This window comes from Carassius auratus, chromosome 7 (assembly GCF_003368295.1).
Source record: "Carassius auratus strain Wakin chromosome 7, ASM336829v1, whole genome shotgun sequence".
NCBI lineage: Eukaryota > Metazoa > Chordata > Actinopteri > Cypriniformes > Cyprinidae > Carassius > Carassius auratus.
The window spans coordinates 32,976,568-32,998,603 of NC_039249.1; the positions used below are offsets into that span (position 1 = coordinate 32,976,568).

A 22,036-nucleotide genomic window follows, 5' to 3' on the forward strand; every position below is an offset into this window, starting at 1 on the left:
GGAATGGGCACACGAAACAAAACTAACAGTACTCCCCCTCAACTTCGCGACGTAACAGGACAATCCAAGAAATGTGTGAGGAGGACGAACTGGGGACAAAGGGCTGATGGAAGGGCGGGCAGGTAGGAAGGTGGAGCAGGTGGAGCAGGTAGAGCCCAAGGTGTAAGCCAAGGATCTGGAGGCCCATGGCAGAGCAAGTGGCTTCGGCGACCAAGGCGTAGGTGGAGATCCGGAAGGCAGTGGTGGAGCCAGAGCAACAGAGGAATCAGGTGGAGCTGGAAGGGCACAATGGAGCCTGAGGGATGAAGGGACAAGGTGCAGCCAGAAGAGTGTAATCCCAAGGTAAAGATGGGGGATGACTGACCAAGGCAGAGTTGGAGGGATGAGGGAGCCGGGTGTAGCTGGTTCACTGTTGGGCTCCGGTGGAGACAAGGGAGATGGAAGCCATGGTGGAGCTGCTGTGTCACAAGGCTGAGGCGGATTCTGGGCCTCGGAGGCTGACGGCGGAGTCAAAGGATCCTCCAGACTCGACCCCAATGGAGCTGGAGATGGACGGACCCACTGCGAGCTCACACCACAGATGGTGGGCTGAGGGTGAGCAGAGGGGCTGACAGGATCCAGCAGAATGAGCCTTGATGAATGGAAAAGATTGATGAGAGGCTGGAGAGAGAGGTTGGGTGGGATGTCTTGCCAAAATGATATCACAGATGATTGACATACTTGTAACCCCATATTCCAGTCTATTAAATCCCCCAAGTCCAGTTCTTGCTCACCCTCAGCGGTAGCACAGTGTGTGGGGGTTTTCTTAGCCCCTGCGATCTCCACAGCTGTATCCACCATCGCTTGCACTGTCAACTCAGGCCTGGTCAGACTCTTGTTGCAAACGCTCTGGGGTGATCATCAGCTCTGTCACTCCTGATGGCAATGGTTCAATGACCGCGGAGGGCTTTGGGTCTGTCTGTGGTGGGCTCTGGCAGTTCTGCATCACAGGTGGTGGTAGACAAGACTCTGGGTTGTCGGCACTCTCATGTGATGACCTCGGGTTGTGCTCCGCTTATTACATGGTGATTGATAATCCGGCGATCCACAGAGCAAAGTTGATGTAGTTCCTCAGCAACCCACACAGTTCAGCTCTGGCCATGACGAGGCGGATCTCATCTTCCGGCACGCACCAGAATCCCTCCATTAGGGTGAGGTCATCACATGTGGTGAGATGGCAACAGTCCAAATACTCCAGCAAGTACTCCTCCATGTTACGCCCGTTTTGAAAAATGAAAATAGTAGTTAATTTTGTAATAGTTGATTTTGGGGAAGTCATGGCCTAGTGGTTAGAGAGTTTGACTCCTAACCCTAGGGTTGTGGGTTTCAGTCTTGGGCCGGCAATACCATGACTGAGGTGCCCTTGAGCAAGGCACTGAACCCCCAACTGCTCCCCGGGCGCCACAGTGTGTGTGTGTGTGTGTGTGTGTGTGAGAGAGAGAGAGAGAGAGAGAGAGAGAGAGAGTGAGAGAGAGTGAGAGTGTGTGAGTGTGTGTGTGTGTGTGTGTGTGTGTGTGTGTGTGTGTGTGTGTGTGTGTGTGTGTGTGTGTGTACACACACTTTGGATGGGATAAATGCAGAGCACTAATTCTGAGTATGGGTCACCATACTTGGCTGAATGTCACTTGCATGATGTGGTGATTAATCGAATTAATCGCTAGATTAATCTAATTAATCTTAATTGATCTAATTAATCGCACATCAAATTTGGAGAAATTATTGTGAAAAAATCATTTAAAGTCACTGTTGGGAAAAGTATCAAACAGAGATTACAAAAAGTAGGTTCAGCAAGAAATATTTTGTTTGATAAAATTCATTGCATTTACTCTTTTGGAGCATGTGAGTAAATGATGACAGAATTATTGACATTTTTGGTTGAGTGAACTATAACTATAACTTCTTAATTTTATTATTACTATGAAAATATTAAATTATTTATTTATTGAATTGCTCTTGCAGTACTTTGATGTCATACACCGATCGGTCTGATGGTGATGATGATGATGTCATACACTGATCGTCTGTGCAGTGCCACTTCAAAGCCAACGTGAATATGGCCAGTGGTTCAACAGGCCAAATGGTTCAAGAAATTTGTGCAATTAAGAAATGAAATGCCGCTGTGGGTTGCTCAGGGATGAACATTTCTGATTTGTCTTAATATTTTGGTTGGCAAAACAGACAACATTGTGTATGCTGAGTGTTATTTGAATGTTTCCTGTGGAGCTAATGTTAATTAACTGATGTGAGTTTAATAAAAATGAATAAAAATTAATAAAAAAATGCAGAGTTTTATATGGTTACATTTTATTTTGATGGTCCCCTTAATCAGTCAATTATAAGCAACTTTGCAACTACACGCCAACTAACTCTCATATCAGTATGCTCAAGAATGGTTGAATCTAGTTTGGTAGAATAAGCTGATGTACTTCTAAACACACTTATAGTCAGTTTAACTGTTGACCATCCAAATGAAGTGTTAGCATATATTTACAGTAGCAGATGTACTAATTCTCGAATGACCCCTAGCTTATATGTAGTTGCAGAGTTACTTATCAACAGCTGTCTAAAGGGTACCATCAAAATAATCAAAGTGATATTACACAAAAAATAGTTCAAAACAAATGTGTCATATAACACATTCATCTGATCTGATTTTATTGCTGTTTTTATGAATATTCATGATATTGAACATATTATACATTTTTTTTTTTTATATTGCATAATGCGTTAATTATAATGCTTTAAGAATACACTTATAATGTACTATAAATATGGGCTTCATAGAAAGTATTACCGAAATAATTTGAAACTAAAGTAATATTTAATGAAAAAAGGACATCAATTATTGTATATTATTTTCATCTTCCTCGAAGCTGCTGAAGAACTGGACCAATGCTCGATTATAGTACAGTACACATTATACATAAACTTTTGATCAAGTATTCAACACAGTGAGAGAACAGAAGAGATGAGACGTCTGATAGCTGTTAGAATTAAAGCTCTTAAAACTCAAGTCAGTAGATTGTGTGTGCGTTTGCTCTTCCACCCCTTCTCCGGCTCTCCACTCTCATTTACGCCCCCTGAAGTATTTGCTTGTTTTCTTTGGCATGGTTCAGCGTGGCCTGTTAATTACGCTTTTGTTCCATCTCGAACAGAATCACTCCAGCGAATGTAAGAGCTCTCCATTAACGCTTCCTTGTTCGGCTCCTCTCTGTTTGCTGTTATTTTCCTCTTCTTCATGTGACACTTGTTCTGTGATAATAAAGGTTATCTTTTACATTTGGCCGCGTGGTAAATGACAGGCGGCTAATCCGGCCACCGGCGTGTTTATCAGTGTATTCCAGCTGCTGTATAATCTTGTGAGCGCTTTCACTGAGATGGAGGGAAAAAGCTGCAGTGTTTCCATCAATCATGTCTCTCGTAAGTCAGAAATTTGACCTGTTCAGGAATGCCAACCTCTGGCGATGAGAGAAACCAGAGCAGGTGTTCACCAGTGTCTCTGTCTGGACATGGAGAACAGCGCTGCACATCTTCATATGAAAAAAAAGATGTCAGATTCATGCCGAAAGCATTCCCACATCCTTATGAAGGCCATATTTAGACAATGAATACACTCGAGAATGAACATTTTTAACTCATGTTGTTCCAAACACATAAAACTTATATTAAACATAATTAAACATAAAAACTGAAATACTTTTTGTTTATGATGTTTATTTTGTTGATGATATTTTTGTGGCAAAGATGAACAAAATCCCTACAGGTTAGTAAACAGTGGGGTACCTCAGGGTTCTGTGTATGGCCCTCCACTCTTCTCAATGTACACAACAACGTAAGTATATTAGTCTAAAGTACATTATTAAGTACTCTTTTTTTTTTAGAAGGCTAAAATGTCCTTTATTTATCTATAGAAATGTCTACCTTGTTTTAAATATAAACTAGCCACTCATTCTAATTAGAAAATGAAACAAATGGTGCATCATGTTGTCTGGGTATTTAAACAAATAAACAAACAAACAAACATCAGCTCTGTTTTTACAGAGCAGACCTGACAGAAGTTATGAGCCGCTGTGGTAAACCATTCGTCTATGCAGTTCTCTCCGCTATAGTTATAATATGAAACATGAACGTGCATGTGTTTTTATCCTCGAGCGCGTCCTCCACAGAGTCATAGCTGTCGATACAGTAGATGTGTCCATGGAAGTGCTCCGCATGGACTCTCTGATTTTGTGGAAGCCCTTGAGTGTAAACGCTTATTGATCGTCTGGACTGGTGAACTGATAAAGTCTATTGATCGCTCGCTCATCAGCTCTGAATGATGGCAGAGAGACACAAGTGCTTAAAAAACACTCACACTAAACCATTATAAAAAACAGCGATGTTAACCTTCATCTTCCCAAGACTTCAGAACATCAACGTCTTCCGAGGAGCGATTATTTCTTCATCTCTCAATCATCAATGGATTGCATTGCATAATATGTTTGGATCATTTCAATCTCATCTTACCAAGACACATTATTGGAGATATAGAGCGACGACTGATATTTAGATCATCATGTCAGTATCTGCTCTACTGTTATGAAGATCTTATTGATTTACATTATAAGCGGCCGAATTTCTGCATATAAATATATATCAGCATCTGCACCAAACGGGATATTTTTGTTCAGTCTGAATAGAGCCTCTGAGCAGTTTTTCCTCTGTATTCTCACTATATCAGACTAAAATGTTCCCGACTCTTCTTTAAGCGTCAGGCTGTAGAGGGTTAACATGAGCGTTCCGCACTGATTCCCGTGAGAGAGTGAATTCCTGACGTCTCTGTCTTGGAATCTCAGACCGCGTTTCAGATCTCTGGCTCGCTGCATTCCTGAGATGAATGAGACGACCTTTGACCTGCAGCGGGATCAGAATGCACACTTGCTGCAGCAGCTGTAGCTGATCTGCTCCTGAAATACCACACATGTGCTTCCCGTCTGATGAAACACTGAATCAATGTTCCTCACTAGATACATGGCTCTACTCAGAGCAGTGCATCACACTGAGAGAAGAGGCAGAGTTTCACATCCCAGAAACGACATGCTTCAGCTTCAAAGAAAGAAACCCACTGCGTGTCTGCTCACATGCACAGTGGTGTCACATTCAGAGGAATTGTGGGTAATAATGGCTGAAAGTCAGCAGCGTGGCTCCGCCCACTCAAGAGTGAGGTCTGGATGCTCCGCCCCCTCACGCTGGCTGAGAGTTGGATGTGTGTCAGAAGCGTGACACACATCTGTAAGTGTTTGTGGGTGTGTGTGTGTGTGGAGGAGAACGAGCTACACTTTCATCCAGTGCCAGGTGTGTGTCTGTGTGAGAGAGAGAGAATTTCAATTTAAAAAAAATATATATATACAAATTATATATACACATATTATACTACTGAAACATTTATATTTTTGTTTCCATTTTAACTTTAATTTGTAGTAATTGTATGAGCTTTTTATTATTTTTTATTTTTATTTTTCATTATTATTTTCATTTCTTTTTCAAATATTTGTTCATATTTAGCTTTATTTTTGTCAGTTTTAGTAATTTTAGTGCTTCAAACTACAATTTATTTCATTTTTTTCTGTTTGTTTGTTTAAATTCTTCCTGTAATCTTTATATTTTCTGAAATAATTTTGACTAGTGTTAGTTTCACTAAACAATAACACTGTTTCTATAAATTAATTTTTTTGGAAGCCATATCATACATTTGAGACGTTGGCTAAAAGCAGCCACTGGCAGATTGTTGATTGTTTCTGAGAACACACCTTTTAATGGAAGTGAATATATGTCAGTGTTTGAGAGATCAGACACACGTCAGACACAGAGGGAACTATCTGCCATCCAGCAGCAGGAGATCAGTCCTGAGTAATCTGCTCTCTGTTTCACACAATTCCTTTCTTTCTCCAGAAGAGGATTTCCCAGTAATTCTCCATGAACACAGTTGATTTGAGACAGACGTCGCTCCAGCTTTCATTTCCTCTGAGCTTTTATAATTAATTCAGTTTAAGGGCTGCAGATCGCTGGATGTTCTGCTGACTAAACCCATTTGTCATTTGTGGGTTTATTTTGCGAAACCTCCTTCACACCCCAGCGGCTCCCCATCGCTCATTAAATCACACTCAGTGTGTGTGTGTGCGGCTGCACTTATGCAACTCATTGTTAAACACAGGTAACAGGTGACGTTTTTTAGCTTAAATGAGCTCTGTGTCACAGTTATCCATCTAGCTCACCCTACTGGCTCGGGTTTGTCTGGTTAGCATGATCCCATTAGCCTCTGCTGGTAGATGCTCTTAACTACAACTAGAGCAAAAAAGTTAATCTCCATTTGTCTGATCTTTCTGAACTCAACAGGAATCTTGAACCTTGCATTTTTCCCATTCCACTGTTGCATCTTGTGTTTTTTCTTTTATTCTGTGTGAACAACCGTTCAGGACTAGCTTCATCGGCTCAGTTTAACCGTTAGCTCTGGCGGATCATGAACATGCGTAATCATAACATTTCCTAATATTTGATCTCAAAACTTTCTGTGTGTCCTCTTCCAGGTTTCTACAGGCGCTCTTCATGGTGTGCCCCCCCTCGACACTGCATTCGGCTGTAATTACACAGCGGCGTGTGGAGCTTCTCCTCTCGAGAGGGTCATTAGTTGAATTAAGGGCGACCCGGAGGAGGCCGATTCATCTAGCAGAAAATGATTATAATATGCAGAGCATCAAAGCCATCAGATAAGAGCCCTTCACTCCCGCAAACTCCCCCGCAAAACCATTAGCACCTCCTCAACGCCAGCCAGCGCTCAACAAAACCAGCACAACACAAACACTTTTGCAGATCCAGTCCCAGACTTCCCAGACATCTTTGAAGAAAACACAAACAGAAAATGGAAAGTTCCAATACATTTGTTGTTGTTGTTGTTGTTATTTTGTTAAGATTTATTTTAGGCATTTTTGCCCTTATTTTGGTAGCAGAGTAAGTAACCACAGTGTTACACTAACTTTCATTATTCTAGACTGTTTGTGCTGCTTCTAAATAGTCCAATCAGCGTTGAGTCACGTTGTGTGTAGTAGCGCCCCTTTTTGGGTGATTCTGTCAAACTGAGGATTGCCCCGAGTGCTCTGATAGACTTCCATTCAAAGATCTTTTTTTTAACTGCAGGCACTGCAATCAGGGGGGCAGGGTTTCATATTTTTTTTGAAGCACGCCTGGCGCCATTGGCTAGCGGGAAGTCATATAAACGAGGATTTTCGAGGACGTGGTATGAGCGGAGAAAAAGGCTAATAGGCTAAGAAGTTGATGACGCTTTATTACCGCTGCATTTTGTTCCATCGTGTGATCGTGACGGACATCGATGGACAACTACAGGTCACCGACATACATCATCTCTCAGAGAGGTGACACGAAAGAGCAAAGATGCATATGGATATTAGGGAGCAGTAAGTGAGTAATTTAAGTAAGCAGTGTAATGTAAGTTAGGAATGTGATATAAATGAGCAGTGTAATATAACAGAGTTGTATAAACAGTGATTTATGGGACTTCAATTATTTCTTATTAAACTGAAATTAAAGTTTTTTTTTTTTTTTTTTTTTTTTTTTGTAAAAACCACATCCTGGCGTCAGTCTTCATTTTCTGCTGAATTGTGTTAATACACATATAGAAACACAAGGAGAGCAAGAGACTGATTCCTAATGTCAGTTTATTTTTAGTTAATACTATAGTAGTTCAGTTCCCATTGCATCTTTAACTAGCCGTTAATTTATCAATTGAATGTGTGACCTAATCTCATTAATCAAGCTAACATTCGTTTGTTTTTACAGTCCAGGTGGTCTTGGAGTCTCTTGTAATCAGGTAAATCTGGTGTGGTGTTTCCATGTTCCTCCAAGAACAGGGTTCGAAAGCTCCAATGTAAGGAAATAGATCTTATTTGTGATGTGGTGACAGACTGTCTTGACTTCACGGCATCGTAGTATATCCTCGATACCTGTTCAGAGCAGTGTGTCCGTCTTGACACAACTTTGATGGCCAGAACATTTAAGAGCAGAAAACCTGAAGAAGGATATCAGAACGAACTCAAAAGGATTTGAGAAACAGATTCACCTACAACAACACGCAGCAGCTCAGGCTTCCCTGAGAAGAAAGTAATGGGGAAAGTACCACAGCTATCCGTAGGGATCGATATCCACATCCACTCAGACCAACACGCGATCGATCAGCGTTTACGGCTCTCGGCAGAGTCCTGTGCTTCTACATCCATCCGTCTTAGTGGATGCTGCGCTCCAAACTCACACTGTACAATTACCCTTTCCTCCTCTCCATTAATTACACATGAGGAAAGATCAATAACGTCTAACGGCTCTGTCTTTAATTATGAGAATAAATAACTCGTCATTATCTATTGTTCCATTTCTCTGATGAATAGAATAAAGTGGATGGAGGGGGTCGTGCAGAGAAACTTTGCTCAAACAAAGCCGTGCTGACTCTATGTGCTGTCTCAGGTCTTTTCTACATTTCTATTTTCCAGCTCAAAGAAAGGTTCACCTGGGTTGTGAGATAAGTCAGCATGTTTCCAGCGGTGAAAGGCCCTTCTGAAACGTCTGAAAGCGCCGGCGGGCCGCTCGGGTCTCGGCTCCTGTGAGGCGGAGGGGTAAACGAAAGCACATTGTGCTCCGCTAGCTTTTCATGGGCCCTTTCACCCTCGACGCAGCTGTCAGAACACCAAACAACAGGCACAGCAATTTCTCTCCGCAAACACACCTCGCTCAGAGACGCCGCGGGCGCTGAGGCAGCGATTCGTCTGGACGGCCATCAATGCCTTTGTTCTTCTGTCAGGATTTTCAATTGCACCTCGGTGGACTCCTGCGCGACTGTGTGACGAAGATTACACCTTCGTTCGAAGCGAAAGTCAAGGGACGCTCAGATTGGAGTCGATTGATGCACCTTCAAGTGCATTCAGAAGAAAGGTGATGGCATTCCGGCTCTGGCATGGATATTTCCTATATTACCATAAAATAGGCTTTGTCTAGACGCCTCAACTGCAGACAGAGAATGGAACGCTTCCCGTCTGTGTCATCTGTCATGATCGTGTCAGCTTTTCACCAGAGTTCCTCAAGCTCCGCTCTGGAGGAGCACAGAAACAGATTCGAATGGAAGAGCAGCTCTTTGACTTTTCCTCCATGACACAACAGAGTAGAACGACGCTCATCTGCCCCCAAGAGGATATGAGAGCTCTTATCAACTAAATGAAGATATGGGAAGTGTTATAACTTTAACTCTGAACACCTAGAACCCAACTAATGATCAGCACACTCGCGAATATGACACAAAACTGGGAAGATGTTCATCAAACTTAGGAGATAAAATGAAATATAATATAGTGGTTTCATTTTGTTTTCATCTTCTGCAATCTCCCGTTTGGAGAATGGATGCAGCTTTAAAATCTGATTTGTGTGATTTATTTTATTTTTTAATACGTTATTTTTATTGAATAATAATAACAATGAGCTGTTTTATTTATTTATTTATTGAATAATAATAATAATAATAATAATAATAATAATAATAATAATAATGTGATAAATGTATAGCTCATTTTAAGGTAAATAATGGGACCAAGTGTCAATTCTTACCAAATTAGCAATATATTTTCTACAAGCAAGCAGGTTCACTTGTCTTCCTGTTATGTCCAAATGATGTCATTTCCTGGATGACAGAATTTATATTGCATGATTTTGGATCATTGCTGGATGTACATGAGAAAGTGGAGACTGGCTGAAAACACATCTAGTTACTCTCCAAGCTAATGTCTTCTGAAATATATATGTCTGTTTTCAGGACGGGGTGGTGGGGTCGCTGCTCGCGGCGCTGATGATGTTCTCCGGCTGACTGTGAGAGTGGATGTCAAATGGACATCAGGTCACAGCACATTGAACTAAATGAATTCAGTTAATCTCTCTGATGTTTCTCCATCCCCAAAGCCAAATTCTGACGCTAATGTTCCCCCTCAGGGTCATTTAAAGCCCTTTCAGTGCCAGCATGTCTAGTGGCACTTTACTTCTCCAGAACACTCTGCTTTATCCAACCAACAACCTTATTTGCTCTGACGCATCTATTTCCACTGGATTTACAAAGTCTTGAGTTTTACAGCACAATAAATAAAAAAAAAAAAAGTTTTAAAGAACATTCTGTCACTGTTTACACATTCAGTGCTCTTTTGTTGGTGTTTTATAAAAAAATATTAAAAAACACCCTAACAGCAAAAATACAAGCAATATAACATTAGTCCACATGACTCATGCGTTATATTTAAGGTCCTGAAGTGTGACCCGAAAACAAGAGCCACATGTAAGGTTTCCACTCATTATTTCCCCCTCTACTGAAAATCTAGCATCATATCACAAACTTGTATTCTTTCTTTTATGTAAAAGAGCAGCTAGAACATACTGCTTAACATCTCACATGTGTTTCCAGTGGTGAGTAAATGGTGCCAGGGTTTTGATTTGGGTTTTCTGAGGTGAACCATTTGTTCAAATGGTTTCTCTGAAGAGATCTTGTGCTTCCACGACCACCAGTAGGATTCACGCTTCTCCATCGCAGAGATCTTTTGTTTTCTTTCATGCAGAATGCATTGTGCCTGTGACCCTGTTGGCAAATATGAGCCTGAAATCCCTGGCCAGTCTGTGAAAGGACCGAACGCATTGGTCCCGGTTCAGTGGGTGCATTCATGAATAAGACATGACCCATATTCCCACACAACCCAAGCACGGCCCACTGAACACCACGCTTTTAGGGGAAGAAAAGTATGTCGGGACTTAACCGAGGCAAAGATGCTCTAATTCGAAGCTTGTTTTTGACGCTCGCGCAGTCTGCCGCAGCTTGATATCTTACGGCAGAATATGTAATAGTTTTGTGTCATTATTCATGCTCAAACGAAGCTGCTTGCCCACTGGCTGAATCTGCAGTAATTACTACTTCCTTCATTTATATTAATGGATAAATATTTGTTTAGGGCTTCCTGTTCGTAATTATAACATTTCCATTTAGCCCATCATTCCAGGTGAGGCTCGGAGAGAGAAAAGCACTGCATGTATTGTGAATATACTGCTGTAGTGTGAGCTCAGATCAGACACCGCAGACTCAATCACACAACGCTTTGTGCTCGCCTTGACCTTCCACTCCAGTGTGACGAACAAGCGCCAGTCGCATTTAATCTTCCTTCACTCATTATTGGATTGGAGAGACTGAGTTAAGACGTTTTACATAAAATTTGATGAAGGTACAATTATCATATTCATTTCCACCATAGTAACTTCACATGTAATCTTTAACCAAAAATCTGATCGCAAAGTATAAAAGCAATTTCTTTGGTTTTAACGGCTTGGATTTCAATTAATATCTATTTTATCTCCAGGTTGTTGGGTAAAAGTTCAGATAAATGTCAGATAGTTATACTCTGGCAGACAGGGACTGCACTAGATGTAGAGCGCTAGTTGAAATAAACCTTCATCACTGAAGTCAAAAAATCATTCTTTGAAATATGCAGCAGACATTATTTCATCAAATTATTTACTTTAAGACTCTTCTTGAACTGATCGATACATTTTAGTAAAATTATTGAATTATTAAATAGGTCTCACACTGGCATTGTTTTAAATTATTGCTGACAGATAATAATCTATTCAGTAAAATTAATCACTGTTGTTATTGTTGGGAGAAAGCTAATTAAACAGGTTACTGACAAACCTGAATAAAATAATACAACTAATTCATAAAAATGTCATACAATTTAAATGAAAATTTTAAATGTTGCCTTGATAACTAGCTAAAATAAGCTAATGTACTAAAATTAATAAAAACTATTAATTACGTTTAACAGCTATATATGTTTTTTTTTTAATCAAATAATTTATAAAACTATACTTATACTTAATACTTAAGCACATCATTTGAAAAAAAAGAAAAAAATTAAATTAAATTATGAAAATAATAGCTAACGTTTATAGCGGTAGCTATAAATATATAAATAAATAAAACTGATATATGTATCACTGAAAGCACTTTTATGACACAATCTCAATTAATAACATTGTCTAAATATAACGGGGGCTAACTGTACATCTTAAATAAGGTAATCAATTGAAGTGTAGAGATGGCATTATGCTGTATCTCCTGTAACATCACATCTGTACAGACTGCATTATAAACTGAGCAACATGTCCAGACAGACTTCCCCGATTGAGTTCTGCTGTGCTGAGGTGTGTGTGTGTGTGTTTTCTAAGCGCCACACTGCTATTGTGTTGCAGGTTTTATCAGGCCTGAGCTGCACACAGCAATACTCTCCCTCCAACAACAGATGTGGCCACAAAAGAGCGAGAAGGAGGGAGAAAATAAGAGAAAGCAGAGGCAAAATGTTTTGCCAATAACCATGCTAATGTTTGGAAGTGGAAAGCATATTCTTTTCTTACATTTCTCCCATTTTAGGTCTGGCAGATTCATTCTCAGGCCATCCAGAGGTCTGTTTTGTTTAGTAGCCTCATTTCATCATTTCATTAAAAGATAAGTCAGGTAAAAGCCTTTTGTTGGGTCCGAATAGTAAAAACTGGCAAAGGAGAGCATTTTCACTCCGGTTTCTCCACATGAACGCTGACACATTCAACAAGGCATTGCAAGGCCACTTTGTAAGAAATGTTGTAAATGTAGCATAAAATTAGAGTTATATTGATGATGCAGAAGCTAGCGAGCGGGAAAGCCCGTCTGCTAATTAGAATATTAATCACCCCGTTAAAAAGCTCCAAGGTCAGTGAGAGCTGAAGGAGCTTTTCCATTTTTCAGGCTCCATCCAAAAGTCATTTTCTGCATTGGCCAACCACTCAAACGACACACACACACACACACACACACACTGAAGAAAGATACAGACAAAGCCAACATACCTGTGAAGGCTGGAAGGCAATGAGAGAGCAAAGGTTAGCGCGTGATACTGGTCGGAAACCTACCACGTAAAACAGTGAGTCGTGTTGTGGCACTCGTCTCCCCAACACTGTTGGAGGCCACGCATTCGTAAATGGCTTCATCGCGCGGCGTCCGCAGTGGCTGGATCCTCAGAACGGAGCCTGATCCGTCATCGAACTCTATGACCTACAGGTGCGAGAGACAAGATATGTTACGCGAGTTTTTTTTGCCCACAGTCGACGGATAATCATGCTCTCACACACACTTCATCCTGACACATAGCTCTGGACAGACAACGGACACCTTGGCACGACGTTCATTTACGCACCCTGACGCAACAGTATGAACACAGGACACAGAAACAGTCTGGTTAAGTGGTCATCATAAATCATTAGCATAAATCCTTTGGTAGTGCAAATGGGAGTTAATTTTAATTCCAACCAATATATTTGGGGACCAATTCGTATACTTAAATTATACTAGCATGATGTTATATTCACATACAGCATATAATTATACTTGTGATATTAAAACTATACTTAAAATTGTACTTTTGTAAGCTAAAATGGGGGCTAGGACTATAGAGCTAGTAAAAGTAGAGTTGTAGTATACTGTAGTTCATGAAATAAAACAAAACAATGCAACGCAACGCAAAACTAGTTGTCTACTCAGTTGTGTACTAGTTGTTTACTACTGTTAGCTACTCTTAAAATATGCATAAAAACTTTACCTTTACCAAAAAGCAGGCCAATTTAGTCCTAAGTAGCATGTACACAACAAGCCTTTCAAAAAAAGAAGTATGCTTCAAGTTACTTTTATTTTATTATACTTTTATTACTTTTTAACTTAAGTGAAGTTCATTTATACTTATTATACAATCATACTGCATTACTATGTAGTAAGTATAGTAGTTTCAATGCACTAGTTCTATAATTAAATGTACTGCAACACATTTCAGAACTAAACTGGCCCTGGACTGAACTAAACTGGAAATTACAAGGAAATTAAACTGGAAATTACAGATATCATGTTAGTTATATAGGTTTAAACTTCAAACACTTTCCTATGCAGCAAGTATAATTGTACGCTATCTTTCAGTGAGCTTTCCATCATATTTAAAATGTACTCTTTATTTATTTCTCTAAATACAATACTAGCCTCCCTTTTAGGTGATTTTTATTCTTGAAATAAAGTTCAGTTGAAGTTTCAAAATAAAGTTCAGTTGTGGGGTTTCATTTCCACCATCTATTATTTACTTTAAGATTTTCCACCGCAAAGCTGACTTACTCTAAACTTGTAAAATATATGCTGAAGTTGAGTAAAAGGAACCAGCATGTGTAAAGGAAACGTACAGAAAAGCTTTATACACCATTCTACACCAAGTGTTCTTGGAATACTAAATGATAACTTAAGTATACAACAATTAAACCATATAAGCCAAGTATACTTAAGTGCAATTTTAAAAATGGACTATACTTCAGCACATCTGTCTCTATATATTCTGTCTTGTAATGCATTGGGCAGAAATCAGTCACACACGTTTAAGAAGCTGGCTTTGGTTTGTGTAAAATGCTCAGTGAATGTCTGAAAGCGATGCTAATTCTTAAGCCAGATGTTTCACCATAAACCTGGTGGCTTTAAGAATGGGATGGCTTGGTCTGGCCCAGTCTTAAAGCGGATCGCATGAAACATGAAACGAGGATGGTGATGTGACATCACAGGCACAAACGCCATTAGAAAGAATGACAGCAGACAGTCGATTAGCTTCGACGCCAGACGGACGGGACACAGGACGCTCACAGACAGGTTTAGTAGCTGGCAACCGGGAGATGTATACTCACTTCTGACAGAAACAACCAGGACAGGTTCGCCGTTTAACAGACTTAAATACATCAGTGGTCATACGCTGCAGCTTTTCTTTCACTGTCACTTCTCACGCAAAGAAACGCGAGTATGACCACGTTCTCACACGCATGTGCTTGTGTGTACATGAGCCGGCTAACGAAGCCGAGTAGAAACTGAGCGTTAAATGAACGATTAAACTTGATATTAGTAATGAGTTGCATGGGTGAAGGTGCAGACGCTGGGTGGCGGATCGAAGGTTAGCATATTAGTGTCTGTTAGTGCTGTGTAGCATGTGATGAACGCTGATAAGATTCTGTTTCTGCAGGTGAAAAGGTGCCATATCAGGCAATAATCGTCTGTAGATTAGCCGCCGCTAAGCATTAGCGAACAGAAGATGAAGATGGTTGTGCGGCAAGATGACGCAGAAATGACTACTAATCTTATCAGTGTTCTGCTGCGATGCGTTGGTTCTTCATGCTGGGCTGAGATGGTGATCCAAAAACAGATAAACAAACAGAACTGAGCTGTGGAACATGCGCTGGGAAGCAACTGAGACGCTCAACACGAGAACAAAAACAACTTCTAGAAACCAAGAGTATTTCAGAAATATAAACACGTTTGATGAACGCATCCGATCCATCATTTCTTTAAATGAAGGTCATTCTTATGATCTCATGCTGCTGAGATCAGTGGCAGGATTCACAAAAAAGCATTCTCATTTTACTATCATTGGGATTTTATTTGATCTTATTTTAACTGAAGGTATTTTTTTTTTTTTTTTTTAATATGACTATGAGAAATTTTGTTTTGGCAACTAGTTGAAACAAAATAACTTTAAACTTTTCTTTTCTTTTCTTTTCTTTTCTTGTGTCTTAAATCCGTAAACAAGATTAACTAATGTATCAGGTAGTATCAACTTAACTGTTACGTTGCACAATTAACAAACAAGGTAAACGCAACAGACTGATCCATCTTAAGACAGGCTCATGTAAAAATAATTATTTTGACTTACATTAAAAATGTGATGATGAGTGCTGGACTTCGGTCAAGCAAGTGTGTTTTTTCCAAAAATACTAACACATGTATTCTTAAAAACTTAAAGAACTTAAGGGAGAACTGCATTTAGGAACTTCACTTTAACTTTATTAATATCGTTATTGTTTGCCGAAAACCATTTTTTGTGAATCCAGCAGCAGGACATGAGTGGTCATGCATGTTAGTGGGTGGGAGGATATGCTAATGAGTGGGTGTGGCTGACATTATGGGCGTGACTGTCGTTAGCATTCACTTGTCGAGCATTTTACATCAGAACAATAGACCTAATACCTCAAAACGCTGGTTGCTCACTCTCTTCCCCTTCTTGTTCCACACGATCTTGGGCCGCGGGTCGCCCGAAGCCTGGCAGATGAAGGAGGCGACGCCGCCCTGAACGCCCGTCTGATCGTTCGGGGTTCGTAAGAACTTGGGTGGCGCTGAAAGACAGAAAGATGAAAGATTACACAACTGATTCAGAGAAGAGTTACACAAAAGAAGAAACACAATCAAACGAACAGAGCAAAGAAGTGATGATAGTCCTATGAACACTGAAGCATTTAAAAACATAATCAAGAAACACCAAATTGGTGAATGTTTTATATCAGAACAACAAACCTCAAAACTCAAGCTTCAGGTTTTTTTTTTTTTTTTTTTGCAGATAATTTTTCCCTCATTTATTTATTGTTCCCAACAAAGCATGAGTGGGCCAAACACGGCTGTCATTACCAACGCACTAAACCTTATAAACAGCAGTTTGATTTCCTCAGAAGTTTGTGTTTGTTAGGATCACATCAGAGCCACAAGATCAGAAACAGCATTTATTTTAAGAGTTTTACATCATGATCTGTGCGCTGTTTATTAGGGCGTCATTAATAGAGCAGATGGTAATGAATCCCAGAGTCCCAAATTAACATGATCCAAATGAGGTAAAAACTGCAGAATAAATATCTGTCCTGTAACATTATTAGCATCATAATGCATGATTTAAATGCTATATAAGAACAACTCTATCTTGCTGATGTAAGAGACACTAGATATCAAAATCAAACACATTCAGATGACAGAAACGCCAGAGACTGACACATGACGGATGGTTGAGGTAAAAAATAGTCCAATATTTCAGACGCACTGCAGAGGAACAGTGTAAAAACAACTGACCAATCAGATGAATCTGGAGGCGGATCTTGAGAGCAATCAGACACTACTGTTCATTTAAAGAAGTTTTCAATTGATCGAGGATGCAAGAAACTGATTAAAAGGCACAGTAAATACATTTGGAATGTTAAAAAGATATGTATGTTTCAAATAAATGCTTTTCTTCTGAATCTTTTATTCATTTGTAAAACCTGAAAAATAAAATGAATCATAGTTTCTACAGAAATATTGGGCAGCACAACTGTTGTAAACATTGATAATAATCAGAAATGTTTCTTGAGCAGTTAATCATCATATTATACTGATTTCTGAAGATCATGTGACACTGAAGACTGGAGGAATGATGCTGAAAATACAGCAGAATAAATCACATTTTAACATATATTCACATTGAAAACAGAAACTTTAAATTGATATAATATTTAAAAAATGTTACTGTATTTTTGTTCAAATGCAGCCTTGGTGATGAAAAGAACATTATTAGTATTATTTATTTATGATTATACAATTAATTAATATTTCATATTAGTTTAATATTAATTTTAAGTACATGCATTATAAGTTTAGTACATGCACTTTCATCATTTTTATCAATTTGTTTTATGAGTTTTTGTTTTAGTAATTTCATTTAGTTGCTATTTTTTGCTTAGTGTTTCATCTAACATTTATACTTTGTTTCATTAAACAAGACTGGTTTTAATGGTTTTAGTGAGCAATAAGAGCAGTGTCACATCTCTATGAGCACTCGTTCCCTAGTTAGAGAGCTGTGCGTGCTCGAGGCGGGCGTTAATACAGGATGTGACATACGTATCCCATGTTCCCTGTCTATAATTGGATCTGTGAGTGGGGTGTCACCGCCGCCACCAGAGGGATTTTACTGAGCCGTCCAAAATATCTGCGTCGCTGCCAACACCCACCGCCTCTCTCGCTCACTCTCTGTACTTCAAAGAGCAGTTTCTCAGCATGTAAATATGTAAAATCATATCTGGTGCGGCTGTCATACAGCTATCTGAACACGTGCTGAATAACACATCAAAGATGCGGCTGTCAGTGAATGTGCTCTAATGGCGTTTGGGTCGACAGTAAATCCTGCTTAAGAGCTCACGCTGCACATCAGCTCCAAACACACCCCAACACGGAGAAACAGCACCACGCGCGCGCGTGTGTGTGTGTGTGTGTGTGTGCGCTGCTGTTTCCAGGCTCGGTTTCATCCCTGGACACCTCAGAATGAACTGAACTGACAACAGAAAGTGTCCTAAAAGGCCATATTAGTGAGACTGACTTTCAGTTTTGTAGTCATTTTATTTTTCCCCAATGTGAAGGCATTCGTTTTCTCATCTTGAAGAGGATTATGGGTAATTATGTATCCCGCTATGTACAGTATGTACATGCACAGTAGGGCTGCATGATTTGGGGGAAAAGTGTAATTTTCCTTATAAAACTACTATTAAAATTGCCTTTATAAAAAAAAAATACAAATAATTAACAAAAAAAAAAAAAAAAAAAAATCCAAGTTTGCAGTCTCAGACACCAGTGCTGCAGTCTCCTGCAATGCTGCATGACTTCCGCTTCATTCATCACACTGGAGATGGACGCGGTGTGCACTGCATTGTGGGATACGGTGTGTGTCGTGCAGTGAGCTCTGCTGTGAAGATGCAGTAGATCATCTGGGCATTTCACAGAAACAGTCCATCAGAAGATATTTGTATCTTTTTTTCTTCTTCAGAAGCGACTGACTCGTTCATTTTCTCTGTCAGAGAAACTTTCATGATTAAAGTCTGTCAAACGAGTCTCTCTCACAAACACTGCACCTTAAATACACCTTACCCTCCCAAAACCACAAAAACAAACCTGTCTGTGATCGTGAGAATTATTAGATATCTAACATCATATTATGATCGCATGAAGCTGCAGATTTAAACATCGGATGTCTGTTTGTGTGCCATTTAACTCAATTTTACACACATTGTCAAATTCATTCATCCAGCTCAATTGTTCAACACTGTCAAAGTTATTGTTCCTGTATTTTATTATGAAGTTATAGAGTGTAAAAATAAATAATCTAATGAAAAATACAATTAGATAAAATGTAAAAAAAAAAATATTAAAATAAAAATCATATGAACCCCTTTATCTGTCACTGATCTACTTGAGATTCAGGGTTTGTTGGGCATTTACTGTTGTCATTTTACTGGATGAATATTTTTGGCCTCCACTTCAAACAGACACTAATGTTTGTAATAATGATATTCACAAAAGCACATTTGATCATTCACACTTTAAACAGACAGGTCACAGACACCCATCACTGCTGTTTGACCCAGACACACTAAACATGCTTGAGTATGACCGCAGCATCAGGACCGGCGCGGATGTCACACACACACACACACACACACCTCACGTCTGCCATCAGAACAACACACAGCAAACACCTCCAAAACCTGTTCACTGAAGAAACACATAAACATGAATGTGATTCATCAGATCTGTATGTGGATCTGTGCTCTTCATTAAATTCACTTTCCTCCATCATGTTTCGATATGTTTCATCAATACAAAATAACTAGGGTGAGGCTACGTTTAACTACTTTGTAAACTGTGAATTTAAGCATGCAAAAATGTGTTTCTGACTCTTAAAATAATAATAATAATAATAATAATAATAATAATAATAATAATAATAATAATAATAATAGTAATGATGATGATGATGATGATGATGATGATGGAAAGGGCCTCAAATAAATGCTACTTGTTATGATATTTGAATATTTAATACAATGGCATTCAATCATTGTGATGTAATTGTTTCAATACTTCTTCTGCGTTGCTGTGATTTCCAGGTGTTCCCAAAGACTGCAGGATTCGCTTCTATCACACATACACACGCGTGTGAGAGCAGCGTGACCTTTCACACCGCATTAATTTAACGGTGGTCTGTGAGAATGTTTCAAACCATTTTCACAGCACAGTGACTTTATAACGTCCACAACAACATAAAATCTGCCCTGCTAGAGGTGACCGGACCACACACACCTGACACACACACACACACAACACTGTTTTCAAGAGACAGACACCAGAGGAAGTTCCAATAGTCAACTACATTTTCCCAAATCACTCGCACCCATGGACTGAGATCGGAAGAGTGCGACGTGGACCAAAAGCTGTGTGTGTTTGAAGATGTTTGAACATGAAGATGGCAGTGTATGAGGATGACCTCTACAGCAGCTCATCTAGTGTGTGTGTGTGTGTGTGTGTGTGAGCTCCATATGGCTGACGATCAGCTAATGAGAATCTCTGGAGAGCGACAGCTCGGGGGACCTGAGCGATGATCTTTCCTCTGAGCACCAGCGTTTTAACGCCAGATGACGACCTTCGATAGGAACGACATCATCTACTCGTGCGATTTGATTCATGGGGCGACTTCACCAACATCCATTATCGCCAGATTCTGGCCGACAACAATGGCCCGGCTCCTGACCTCAAGGATTTCCATTTGGCCAAGAGGCCCGCAGCGGCCAGAGGGAGACACACAGACATTTCCATACGCAAGAGTCTGATGATTTGATGTTCTCCGTCATTCTCTTCTCCTGATGAAACAGCTGATCCTCTTACAGAAAGATTCTGGAGTCTGAGTCACGCTGCGGGTCACGGACATCACCTGGTTCCCCTGGCAACAGTAGCTGTCACTTCACAGCCCACACAGGTCTCGGCTCGTGTCGAAGTTTGACAAACGCCTCTGGCCACGTTTACAGCCTGACATCGGTGTTCCTAACTTTACTTGTTGGTGTTCACTAACAAAAACACCTTGTAGAAAATGTTTAAGCAGATGACGCAGGTATGGGTCAGAGCAGATTTCTTGTGAAACTTTACATTATCAACATCTCTGACAATATCAGAACAACCTAATATTTAATTCTGTGACAGTGTGTGTGTGTTTAGCTTGAGGACCTGGCCTTGAGCGTTTGTGTGTGATGGTTTGTGGTTATTCCACAAGAGTAAACCCAGCTTTCTCCTAACTAATATTTACCTCAACAGCTGATTACAGGATCAAGGGCAACATGTATGTATGTTGACAGGAACAAAGTGCAATACTCTTGCAGAAAAAACTAAACAAACATGAACCCTTTCACCTCAAGGCTGGTAAATGGGAGGGACTCTGGTTTTAAGATTTAATCATGACCTCTCACTCCTGGTTACTCCATCAAGTCACCTGAAGTTACTTGGAGCTGTATATTACTTTGCAGGATGTTCTAATGGAGTATTCGGCAGATAGTTGTGGGTGTGGAAAGAGCCAGGGGAGAAAATTACTCTGAAGTAGATTTCTGGAAATGCAACTAAACCCATTTGTCTGAAATTTTATTTGATCAATAAATGCCTACATTCACGAGCAATGCAACACCTTTAATCATTTAGACCTCCTTAGGAGTTGGTTTCTATTCTCCAAACAGATCCATTTAAATCCATTACATTACAGTTTGAACTAGCTGCTATGTGTGTGCATATAAATCCAGCGACAGACAGTGACCATTAAAAGGTCTCAGGAGGTACAGTAAACTCGAAGGTTCTAGTAACCACCAGACGTCACTCACTCACTGACCGCAGAGAATGGTACAAATCCGTGAAGGACAGGGTGCTGATCAAGGGTCCTCGGCACCACTGTCAGAGCCTTGAATTTGTTGTGGGCTGCTATTGTTAGCTAGTGGATTGAGATCAAGATTTGAGAGACATAGGGCATCTTGGGTTGGTTGAAGACTGGATACACCATCATGTTCTGGATCATACTGTATGTAGAGGCTTAATTGCAGCAACAGAGCACCGAAGTAGCCCAGTATTGGCTCTGATCATACAGAGCATGACACTGCATGACTAGACCATCACTGAGATATGGCCAAGAAAGTTTAGATGTTGAGCCAAACTGATGTTGACTGATGGGCTGACTGAAAACACAAGGAATTCTGTATTTTCAAAGTTAAGCAGAAGGTAGTGATC

General features: G+C 39.9%; 1 protein-coding gene across 45 annotated transcripts in view; it reads right to left on the bottom strand.

Annotated features, from left to right (window-relative positions):
• Positions 1-22,036, bottom strand: part of LOC113106534 (receptor-type tyrosine-protein phosphatase delta-like) — a 339,617-nt gene that overhangs the window by 81,536 nt on the left and 236,045 nt on the right. For 28 of the 45 annotated variants that reach the window (XM_026268604.1, XM_026268603.1, XM_026268607.1 and 25 more), the window contains exons 9-10: positions 16,175-16,320; positions 13,048-13,189 (exon numbers count right to left, since the gene is read on the bottom strand). In XM_026268604.1, coding sequence (XP_026124389.1) covers positions 13,048-13,189; positions 16,175-16,320 — 288 coding nt within the window. Of the gene's footprint in view, positions 1-13,047; positions 13,190-16,171; positions 16,321-22,036 lie in introns of all 45 variants that reach the window. The other 17 variants (XM_026268559.1, XM_026268576.1, XM_026268573.1 and 14 more) reach the window with 1 other exon arrangement.